The 12,192-nt window shown below is 34.6% G+C and overlaps 1 protein-coding gene across 2 annotated transcripts in view; it reads right to left on the bottom strand.

The window, feature by feature from the left end:
- LOC130240460 (plastin-1-like) overlaps nucleotides 1-12,192 on the bottom strand; it is a 53,076-nt gene that overhangs the window by 8,733 nt on the left and 32,151 nt on the right. For both annotated transcript variants that reach the window (XM_056471982.1, XM_056471991.1), the window contains exons 9-11: nucleotides 11,439-11,534; nucleotides 6,530-6,722; nucleotides 1,739-1,817 (exon numbers count right to left, since the gene is read on the bottom strand). In XM_056471982.1, the coding sequence (XP_056327957.1) occupies nucleotides 1,739-1,817; nucleotides 6,530-6,722; nucleotides 11,439-11,534 (368 nt within the window). The remainder of the gene's footprint in view (nucleotides 1-1,738; nucleotides 1,818-6,529; nucleotides 6,723-11,438; nucleotides 11,535-12,192) is intronic.

Here is a 12,192-nt window from a genome sequence, read left to right as displayed (position 1 = left end):
ACAAAAGAATGAAACTCAAACAGGTTTGTGACAAGTGATGAGCTATCGATGACAATTATTTTAGTTATGGGTGAACTATCCTTTAAAGGGGTTTACAAACTTTAATTATTTAAAGGGACAGTTTGGCCAAATATACAAATTGATGGGTAAACTTTTTGTAAATTTAAAACTAGATACTTTGAAAAATATCAGAAACCAGTAGTCGTCAAATATAGTATTAGTAATATATCATAGTAGTGTTATTCCGACTATTGAAGTCAACGTTTCCAACATTATTCAAATATATTCTTATGTATTCAGGAACAACAAAAAAGAAACTCATAAATGTTTGGAAGCACTTGGTGGATGGTTAAAATTGGTACTTTGTAGTAAAGCGTTGTATTATTTACCCAACAAAAACTATGTCAGACAATTTATTAGGCCAAGAAAGTATGTCCGGTCATGTAATAGCCCATAAATGTAAGTATAATAACTCGTCAACCTAAGCTGTAACATTTGTTTTTGTTAAAGGTGCCGTGTACTGCATTAGTTTAATGAATTAAATTGTTCTCTGATATTTACATAGTAGGTATATGGCTTAGATAAGTTAAAAAATCTCCATAAATTTTTATATGATCATTTATTACTCCATAAAATACCCTTATAATCAGAAGGTCCATAATTGACCATATTTGGATCATGTCAAGAACATTAATGAGCTCCGCTCTGACAGAGATAATCACACAGCACAAAACACAAGGACAATATAATGATACTTTGTTAAGAAACTATTTTAACTACCTGAAAAAAGTCTTGATATTGATCCTAATTGTAAGAGCAAAAAATAATAACTTTTCTAGTTGATCATTTGGAAAGTGGCAGAAGGTAGATTTTTTGGATGAATCATCTGTTGAACTGCATCCCAAATACTGCAGAAGGACCCACATGGACCCAAGATTCTCACAGAAATCCGTCAAGTTTGGTGAAGGAAAAATCATGGTTTAGGGTAACATTCAGTATGGGGGCATGCAAGAGATCTGCAGAGTGGATGGCAACATCAACAGCCTGAGGTATCAAGACATTTGTGCTGCCCATTATATTATAAACCACAGGAGAGGGCAAATTCTTCAGTGGGATTGAGCTACTTCAGAACTTCCTGAAAAGCAAAGAAGGTCAAGGTGCCCCAGGATTGGCCTGCCAAGTCACCAGACATGAACATTATTGAGCATGCTTGGGGTAAGATGAAGGAGGAGGCATTAAAGATGAATCCAAAGAATCTTGATTAACTCTGGGAGTCCTGCAAGATCGCTTTCTTAGCCATTCCAGATGACTTTATTAGTAAGTTATTTAAGTCATTGCAGAGATGTATGAATGCAGTCATCAAAGCTCATGGGAGTCATATACAATATTGATTCTTTTTCCACTACACCATGACTTTATATTCTATCCTGTACATTATTTCTGTTAAGTGACAAGACTTTTGTCTAAGTAAAGTCAGACCTTACTGTCCTAATTAAATAATTGAAAATCAGGGCATGATCATATTTTATTTTGGTCAAATAAGCGTAATCTAGAGGCCTTCTGATACCAAACGATCAACCAGAAGTCAAGTTATTATTTGTTGTTCCTAAAACTTGGACAACACTTTTGTCACGTAGTGTATATTATGCACAAACTTTAGTTTAAATGGCCTGGCATTTTTAGAGTATGTTGTCATAGTAAAAAAAGGAGAAACAATTACAGTAAATGTCTGTATTACCTGTATAGGTGATTGACGTATGGAGAGACCCCCAGAGAATTCATCCAGTTCCTGAATGTTCTGTCCTCTCTCGTTTCCCCTGTTCCAAGAGACAGAGATCATTTATTAATAACACGGCACCGTGTTGTGCCTGCAATTTATTTCGAGGATCATTATGCACTTATAATGTAGTTTATTTTCTGAATTATTTTCATTGGATGCCTATGTTTAAATTGACCTTATGTTATAAGTTTACCAAAAAACTGTCCACCCTCAAATAAACAGGTTATTTTTGCTGCCATAGCTTTAGGGCTTTTACTTTATATACAGCTTATTAGCATTGCTAAATAGACTGACATTGATATATACAGTGGAAGTCAGAATTATTAGCTCCCCTGTATATTTTTCCCCAATTTCTGTTTAACAGAGAGATGCTTTTTTTCAACACATTTCTAAACTTAATAGTTTTAATAACTCATTTCTAATAACTGATTTATTTTATCATTGTCATGATGACAGTAAATAATAGTTTACTAGATATTTTTCAAGATACTAGTATTCAGCTTAAAGTCACATTTAAAGGTTCAACTAAAATAATTAGGCAAGTTATGGTAATTAGGCAAATCATTGTATAACGATGGTTTGTTCTGTAGACAACTGAAACAAAATTTTGCGTAAGGGGGCTAATAATTTTGATCTAAAAATGGTTTGTAACAAATAAGACTTTCTCTGGAAGAAAAAAATATTATGGGAAATACAGTGAAAAAAAATCATTGCTCTGTTAAATAACATTTGGAAAATATTTGATATTTTCAAATTTACAAATATTTAAAATAAATAAATAAAAATAATTTGTTTATATGTAAACAACCGGCTTAAATGAAACTAGTTTCATTTATTATTTTCCATCATTTGTGTTCAGCAGAGCTGTTTTAGGATTAAATGTGTGTTTTTTTTTAATAGACTCACTTTACAACTCCCTGAGATCGAGTTAAATGGTTGAGTTTTACTATTTGGTCTGGTGGGAACACTTTTAGCATAGCTTGGCATAAATCATTGAATCAGATTAGACCATAAGCATTTTGCTCAAAAATTACCAAATTTTCTTATTTAAAGCTAGACTCTTCTGTAGTTACATTGTGTATGGTGTAAGTGAAAGTAAAAGTTGCTATTCAAATTCCTTCATTATCGTGACAGAATGTGAGTGTAGTTCCTAGAATAGAAAATAGCAACTTTCATTTTTTTCGTCAGTAGTTCCTAGCTATATCGGCCAAGAAAATAGCAACTTTAATTTTTGGTCTGTAGTTCCTAGCTATATCGACCTAGAAAACAGCAACTTTCATTTTTGGTCTGTAGTTCCTAGCTATATCGGCCTAGAAAATAGCAACTTTTATTTTTCATCGGTAGTTCCTAGATATATCGGCCTAGAAAATAGCAACTTTTATTTTTCATCGGTAGTTCCTAGCTATATCGGCCTAGAAAATAGCAACTTTTATTTTTCATCGGTAGTTCCTAGCTATATCGGCCTTGAAAATAGCAACTTTTATTTTTCATCGGTAGTTCCTATAGCTATATCGGCCTAGAAAATAGCAACTTTTATTTTTCATCGGTAGTTCCTAGCTATATCGGCCTTGAAAATAGCAACTTTTATTTTCATCGGTAGTTCCTATAGCTATATCGGCCTAGAAAATAGCAACTTTTATTTTTCATCGGTAGTTCCTAGCTATATCGGCCTTGAAAATAGCAACTTTTATTTTTCATCGGTAGTTCCTATAGCTATATCGGCCTAGAAAATAGCAACTTTTATTTTTCATCGGTAGTTCCTAGCTATATCAGCCTAAAAAAAATAGCAACTTTAATTTTTAGTCTGTAGTTCCTAGCTATATCAGCCTAGAAAATAGCAACTTTCATGTTACGTCGAAAGTTCCTAGTTATATTGGCCTAGAAAATAGCAACTTTTATCTTTCATCGGTAGTTCCTAGCTATATCGGCCTTGAAAATAGCAACTTTTATTTTTGGTCTGTAGTTCCTAGCTATATCGGCCTAGAAAATAGCAACTTTTACTTTTGGTCTGTAGTTCCTAGCTATATCGGCCTAGAAAATAGCAACTTTTATTTTTCATCGGTAGGTCCTAGCTAATTTATAAATAGCAATGAAAGTTTGTGAACTTTTACATATGTGTAATCCTCCCTCAGGCAACGCAGTGGCGCAGTAGGTAGTGCTGTCGCCTCACAGCAAGAAGGTCGCTGGTTGCCGTTTCTTTGTGGAGTTTGCATGCTCTCCCTGCGTTCACGTGGGTTTCCTCCAGGTGCTCCGGTTTCCCCCACAGTGCAAAGACATGCGGTACAGGTGAATTGGGTAGGCTAAATCGTCCGTAGTGTATGTGTGTAAATGAGCGTGTATGGATGTTTCCCAGTGATGGGTTGTGGCTGGAAGGGCATCCGCTGCGTAAAAACCAACTGGATAAGTTGGCGGTTATTCCCCTGTGGCGACCCCAGATTAATAAAGGGACTAAGCTGAAAAGAAAATTAATCAATGAATGATAATCCTCCCTCATTAATGTGTTTAATTATAGATGACATGACTGATATCCTGTTACATAAAATTAGCAAAACTTCTGAACTAAAAACATTCTCTTAGACATTGGTTTTGATTAAGAGGCTCACACTGCAGGCTGAATTAAAAGCGTAATGTGTTAAGTCAAGAGCATAGTGGTAAAATAATCATTTATCTTTCTTTGCAATGTAAATGGAGAAAAAAGGCAGTTACTGTAAGTGGGTTCCGGCAAATCAGCTTATCTGTATCAGTTTAATGGCATACAGACACAGAACGCAGGAGAAAATTGGACAATCGGTTTAGCAGAACAGAAGAGAGATAAACAGACAGAGAGATGAACTGAATTACCCACATTTACTGCTGTCACACGTGAGCCTCTATAACGGGCAGACACGCACGCATTGGTGACCCTCTGACACACATGAAAAGCCATTATATGTGCAGTAAACCACAGCGCCCCCTGTTGCTCACAGATGTGACAATGCAAACATTGTTGCAAGCTGTTAATGGCCTTTCTGGCACTATAAATTTTGTGCAACTAATGAATTAACTAACTTACTAAATAAATAAATAATAGTTATTATTATTATTATTATTATTATTATTATTAATATTATTTTAGTAGCAATAGTTATAGCAGCAGTAGTATTGCTATTAATAATAATAATAATATACTATTCTTTACATTTTTATTTATATTAGTTATAGCAGCAGCAGTATTGTTATTATAAATAAAATCATAATAAAACAACAATAATAATAATAATAATAATAGTAGTAGTAGTTGTTGTTGTATCAGCAGCAGTAGTATTGTTATAATTATAAGTATTTTTGTTATTATTATTTTTTTATTAATATTTTTAGTAGTAGTAGTAGTAGTACTATTATTAATAATAATAAAAATAATAATAATAAATTCATTTTCTTTTTGGCTTAGACCCTTTATTAATCAGGGGTCGCCACAGCGGAATGAACCGCCAACTTATCCAGCATATGTTTTACACAGCTGATGCCCTTCCAGCCACAGTCCAACAATGGGAAACAACAACAACAACAACAACAACGATAATAATAATAATAGTAATAATAATAATAATTGTTTTTTTTATTATAATTATTATATTTATTATTATTATTATTATTATTATTATTATTATTATTAGTTATAGTGGCAGCAGTATTGTTATTTTTTATATTAAATATAATCATAAAATAATTATAATAATAGTATTAATAGTAGTTGTATCAGCAGCAGTAGATTTGTTAATAATAATAATAACAATAATTAGCATTATTAATGTTGTTGTAGTTGTTGTTTTTATTAGCTATAGCAGCAGCAGTATTGTTAATAATAATAATAATAATAATAATAGTTAATAATTATTATCGTTAATATTAATAGCTATAGCAGCAGCAGTATTGTTAATAATAATAATAATAATAATAATAGTTAATAATTATTATCGTTAATATTAATAGCTATAGCAGCAGCAGTATTGTTAATAATAATAATAATAATAATAATAATAGTTAATTATTATTATTATTATTATTATTATTATTATTATTATTATATTATTAGTTATAGCAGCAGCAGTATTGTTAATAATAATAATAATAATAATAATAATAATAATAGTTAATTATTATTATTGTTAATATTAATAGCTATAGCAGCAGCAGTATTGTTAATAATAATAATAATAATAATAGTTAATTATTATTATTATTATTATATTATTAGTTATAGCAGCAGCAGTATTGTTAAATTATTAATAATAAAAATAATAATAGTTGTAGTAGTTGTATCAGCAGTATTGTTATTACAAATAATATAATTATTGTTGTTGTTGTTGTTGTTGTTGTTATTGTTATTAGCAGCAGTATTGTTATTTTTATTATTATTATTATTATTATTATTATTATTATTATTATTATTATTATTATTATTATTATTATTATTGTAGATAGTAAGAAAAAATTAAGCAACAATCCACTGCTAATCACCGGTATTTACATGAGGGGAAAAATGAAGTATAAAAGAGTCTTTTAGAAAACCACACATGTTATAATTTATGGGCGACTTAAATGCATTTCAGATTTAACCCTTGCTCTCAGAAAACAGTCATGTCTTGTTTTGATCATGGGAAACGTGTGGTTGTGACAGGATGCAAGCTCAAATGTAGAGCACAGATGCAGTCGAAGGGTCTGATAAACAGGAGAATGCGTGAGGCGTATTCACATAAAAGAACTCACCCTCGATTGCATAATCAATGCCGTTGTCGGTGGGTCTGTTCAAGGCCGGGTACATGTTGAAAAGATTGGCCACGAACGCCATATTGAGCTTATGGTTTCCTGCAACCACGTCCTTGGGAGTGACAAACTGTCTGCAGTCCAGACGAGCCGCCTGCCTCAGCATCAGCTCTGCTCGCATCTCATCATCACGCTCCTAAAACACAGTCATTAAATCAGAAGAACTGCTCTTACATCGAAACTGAAGCTGGAAACCAGATCATTTTTTCCAGTAGACTTCTGCCATATGATTATTGGATGCTGTGCCACAATAAGAACACAAAATTGTGGGCATAACTGTACATTTTGCTGCTTCATTCAGCATTCTGAATCACTTTTGTTGGCATGAAAATGAATGGGTTTTGCCACTGATCTATAATAGACAACCAGATTGCCCATTATGTCATAAAAAGCGGTCACAACCATATTGATAAGCCCTCTTATGCTCAGGCGTTCTATGGAATTAATAGGAAATTGTATGATTTTAATAAGAAAGACACTCACTTGGATTTAAAACACTCATATGTACTGTCTGGTCAACACAAATGTCCTAAATATGAAAGGATAGGAGTTCAACATCACCATTGGAAGAGGTTGCTTCAAACTTTTCGTTCAGATACTGAATGTTCACTCGTACACATATAAAGATGTTGGACACAGTCAAATATAGTCACTGAATAGAAATGTCTGGTGAATGTGTACTTAAAATATAGTCTTTTCTGATTTGGTTTATAAGGGTTTGTTAAAATTTGATACTTGTTTGTTTTAGTAGGTTGCGTTAAGTTAATTCATATGACGCCAATACAATTTGAACTTAACGACAAATTAGTACATATGGCTCTATATGGCCTGTTTTAAAAAGAGGTGTTGCTTCCATCAAAAAACTGTCAGACGGCTTTGCTATTTGAGCACATTATAGGCCTACACTCACCGGCCACTTTATTAGGTACACCTTACTAGCACCGGGTTGGACTCCATTTTGCCTTCCGAACTGCCTTAATCCTTCGTGGCATAGAGTCAACAAGGTGCTGGAAATATTCCTCAGAGATTTTGCTCCATATTGACATGATAGCATCACGCAGTTGCTGCAGATTTGTCGGCTGCACATCCATGATGCAAATCTCCCGTTGCACCACATCCCAAATGGGCCCTATTTGACTGAGAAATGGTGACTGTGGAGGCCATTTGAGCACAGTGAACAGACAAGAAACCAGTCTGAGATGATTTGCGCTTTATGACATGGTGCGTTATCCTGCTGGAAGTATCCATCAGTACACTGTGGTCATAAAGGGATGGACATTGTCAGCAACAATACTCAAATAGGCTGTGGCACTGACATGATGCTCAATTGGTACTAATGGGTGCAAAGTGTGGCAAGAAAATATCCCCCACAGCATTGCACCACCACCAGCCTGAACCGTTGATACAAGGCAGGATGGATCCATGTTTTCATGTTGTTGACGTTAAATTCTGACCCGACCATCTGAATGCTGCAGCAGAAATCGAGACTCAGGCCAGGCAACGTTTTTCCAGTCTTCTATTTTTCAATGTTGATGAGCCTGTGCAAACTGTAGCCTCAGTTTCCTGTTCTTAGCTGACAGGAGTGGCACCCAGTGTGGTCTTCTGCTGCTGTTGCCTATCCGCCTCAAGGTTGGATGTGTTGTGCATTCAGAGATGCTCTTCTGCATACCTCTGTTGTAACGAGTGGTTATTTGAGTTATTGTTGCCTTTCTATAAGCTTGATCCAGTCTGGCCATTCTCCTCTAGCATCAACAAGGCATTTGCGCCCAAAGAACCGCCGCTCACTGGACATTTTCTCTTTTTCAGACCATTCTCTGTAAACCCTAGATATGGTTGTGCATGAAAATCCCAGTAGATCAGCAGTTTCTGAAATACTCAGATAAACCTGTCTTGCACCAACAACCAAGCCATGTTCAAAGTCACTTAAATCACCTTTTTTCCCCATTCTGATGCTTGGTTTGAACTGCAGAAGATGGTCTTGACCATGTCTACATGCCTAAATGCATTGAGTTGCTGTCATGTGATTGGCTAATTAGAAATTTGCGTCAACGAGCAGTTGGACAGGTGTACCTAATTGGCTGGTGGCTTAGCCTAACAGCTAAGTGGCTGGTGACTGTATATTCCATGTGACATCATGTACCGTTCATTCAAATAAAAGAGAGAGAAAAAAAGCAGAGTGATATGTGATCAGGATGAGTTACTGTATTTCCAAGGAACCACTGAATTGAGCTTGTTGGGCTATTTGCATTATGAATTTGCATTATTATATTGCATCCTGTTGTTTTTGCATTAACCAGCTGTCGGGTTAGTGGCTAAGTCAGTCTTATCACATTGAAACTATACACCCTTCCACCAAATTTAGAGTCTTTTGGCTTTATTTTAAAGCAGGTACGTTAAGTAAAGCAATCTAAACATGATGTGTCAAACATGTAACGCCACCAGCTTCTTTAAATAAATCTCAGTCCGGACTTTGTCCATATATGACACAGAACTGGTTGCCAAAAAAACAAATGTGTTTTTAGAGCGTTGTGTCTTTCATGTCTGTAACACAAATGACTTTCATTCATTCATTTTCCTTCAGCTTAGACTGTTATTTATCAGAGGTCGCCACAGTGGAATGAACCTCCAACTATTCCGGCATATGACTTTCGCATTGGATGTCCTTCCAGTCATAACCCAGCACTCTCGCGTTCACATACACACATACACTCCGGCCAAATTTGTTGACCCAATTCACCTATAGCACATGTGTTTAAATTGTGGGGGAAACCGGAGCACCCAGGGGAAACCAAAGCACCAAAGCACCTAAAAATGCTTTTAGAAACAGTTGAATTCCCCCTCTCGTTCCTCACAGTGGATTGGCCCACTGCCTCCTTTCCCAGTTCATTTCACTGAGTCAGGTGTGCGGCTGCGGCTCAATTAATGTTGAATTCCAGTAAGTAGGGTATTTTATTCACTTTAAATAAAGCAATTCTCTTTAATCTAGTTGATATAGACTCATTTAATAATTAGTTGAAGCAAAAATGCTGATTACCGATGTAACCTTTCCTGAATATGCTATATTAGCGATTTAAATATTACTCATCTAGTTAATGTTAGTTAGTTTACAATATATCTTGTTGCATAGTGCACTGCAACTAACATGCCTAAGCCATTTCCAGTGCATTGCTTTATTTGTATTGACTTGGCATGATGTTACTTAACATTAACGGCCACAGTTAGTATATTGTTTAACTGTGCATTTACTTAATGAGCACTGTGCTATGTCTGTAAACAACATAACAAACAATGCAATAGTTCGGTTTAAAGAAAAATCTGCTTTGTCATTGAACCTGAGAAATAATAATAAAGACGCAGTCTCCATGCTACGATAATAATGATAGAAAAAATGTTTTTCATTGTGGGGATATACAGTTAAAGTCAGAATTATTAGCCCCCCTGTTTATTTTTTTCCCCAATTTCTGTTTAACGGAGAGAAGATTTCTTTCAACACATTTCTAAAAATAATAGTTTTAATAACTGGTTTATTTTATCTTTGCCATGATGACAGTAAATAATAGTTTACTAGATATTTTTCAAAACACTTCTATACTGCTTAAAGTGACATTTAAAGGCTTAATTAGCCTTAAAAGGGTTAATTAGGTTAACTAGGCAGGTTAGGGTAATTAGGCAAGTTATTTTATAACGATGGTTTGTTCTGTAGACTATCGGAAAAAACTACAGCTTAAAGAGGCTAATAATTTTGACCTTAAAAAGAAGAAAAAATATTATCAGACATACTGTGAAAATTTCCTTGCTCTGTTAAACATAATTTGGGAAATATTTAAAAAAGAAAAGAAATTCAAAAGGGAGCTAATAATTCTGACTTCAACTGTATCTTTATAAGTACTATTAGACTGTATTATTTGTTTCCCCTTCAAAAATTGCTCATGAGAAATGTTTTATTTATTTTCCCTCCCTATTGTCCCCTGTTAAATGAAACTTAAGCCCATGGGTTGGATGAGTAAATTTTCCTCAATATGGTATTATTAAAGGGGTTCCGTGTTCTTTCAGTATTACTGTTATTATAATATTAATGACCACTAGAATCAAGAGCGTCTGTGCTCCACATCTCACGCTTTCAAACGCCACCGTGCGTTCACTGCGTGTCAGGATTGGCGTCTGAGGCGCAAGTCATTTATTAAATGAAGAAAAGATTCACACAGCGTCTCTTATTGCAGCAAATTCCATTTTTACTGTTAATATTTGCCGCCAGAAAATCAGGAAGTGACGATTTGTTGACTTTGACTCGTTGGATAGGAACGCTGCTTTATTGGCACATCTTTTCTGCGATAATCCAGTTTTGCACACAAAGTTAATTCACATTTTTGGATGGAAACAGAGTTTATGTGTGCGACACAGAAGTATAGTTCAGCTTTTACTGTGGCTCTTGTGTTCTCTTTTGCTATGCTAACTGTGCTTGTTTTAGTCTTTTCTCAGAAGGGGGTTTTTGACTAGAATGCTCTAGTTTTTACACCATCATGGTGATATTGCTTCTATAGTCATTTAGCCATTTTACTACTTGAGCCACAGCAGAAAACGCAGCATAACAAAACCTTCTCAATACCAATGTACAAAACCGAACTTGCTCTGTTTTTCAGGACTTGGCTTGTTGCCTTTTGTTCTCATATTTCCCTTCGCTTTGTTTTGACAGCAATCAGTGTTGAGTATCATAAAGCCGCCGTCTTTCTTATCTGCTCTAAATCATGCTAATATGTGATAGAACAAACCCTGACACAGGAAGCCGATCCGCACGTTCACTTCCTGAGCAAACAGGCAAAGGCTGTTGACCCAAGCATTCAGGCTGACTTACGCTCAGTCCTAACATGTCAATGTCAATCCTCATCTGGTCATCCAAGTCTCCTTTGGGTGAGATCTGATTAAGCAGGTGGAAATATGCCCTGGAGTCCTGAGAGAGGAAAAAAAGGGCTCTGTTTATGGTCAATCTTAAGGGACAGGCAAAGACAGTTCGAAAGGATTTAATGTCAAACCAGACCAAAGGCTAAAGTATATGATACATATATGTTCGTAACAGTGTTGTTTAAAGGTCTCATGAAATTTAAATAAAGCTTTTTAGATGTTGGTATCAGTATTGTTCGTTTTTAAGATATCTATAAGCCAAAACAGTGACAAAATTTTTATTTAGAAAATATAAAACTGATGTAAACATGTAAAGCTTATAGTTTGTCACTTCCCCCCAAATAAATCAATGGTTTTATTCATGTCAACATCGTGCCACCTGAATGCAACTTCATTGTCATATTTAACATCAGAAGAAATTAATAATTTAATAATTTATATTTGATAACTATAATAGGCTGATTTGCTCCTAAACACACATTTCTTACTATTATGAATGACAAACACAGTTTGAAAACTTGCATCCTTGTTTTTTTCTATCATTAGATATCTTTTTTTTTTTTTTGTAATGTGTTAGTAGGTAATATATATACAGCGGGGGAAACAAGTATTGAGCACATCACCATTTTTCTCAGAAAACATATTTCTAAAGGTGCTTTTGACTTGAAATGTTCACCAAATGTTGGTAGCAACCAAAGAAATTCATA

This window comes from Danio aesculapii, chromosome 2 (assembly GCF_903798145.1).
Source record: "Danio aesculapii chromosome 2, fDanAes4.1, whole genome shotgun sequence".
In the NCBI taxonomy this organism is placed as follows: domain Eukaryota; kingdom Metazoa; phylum Chordata; class Actinopteri; order Cypriniformes; family Danionidae; genus Danio; species Danio aesculapii.
This window is presented reverse-complemented; position numbering and strand designations above follow the sequence as displayed.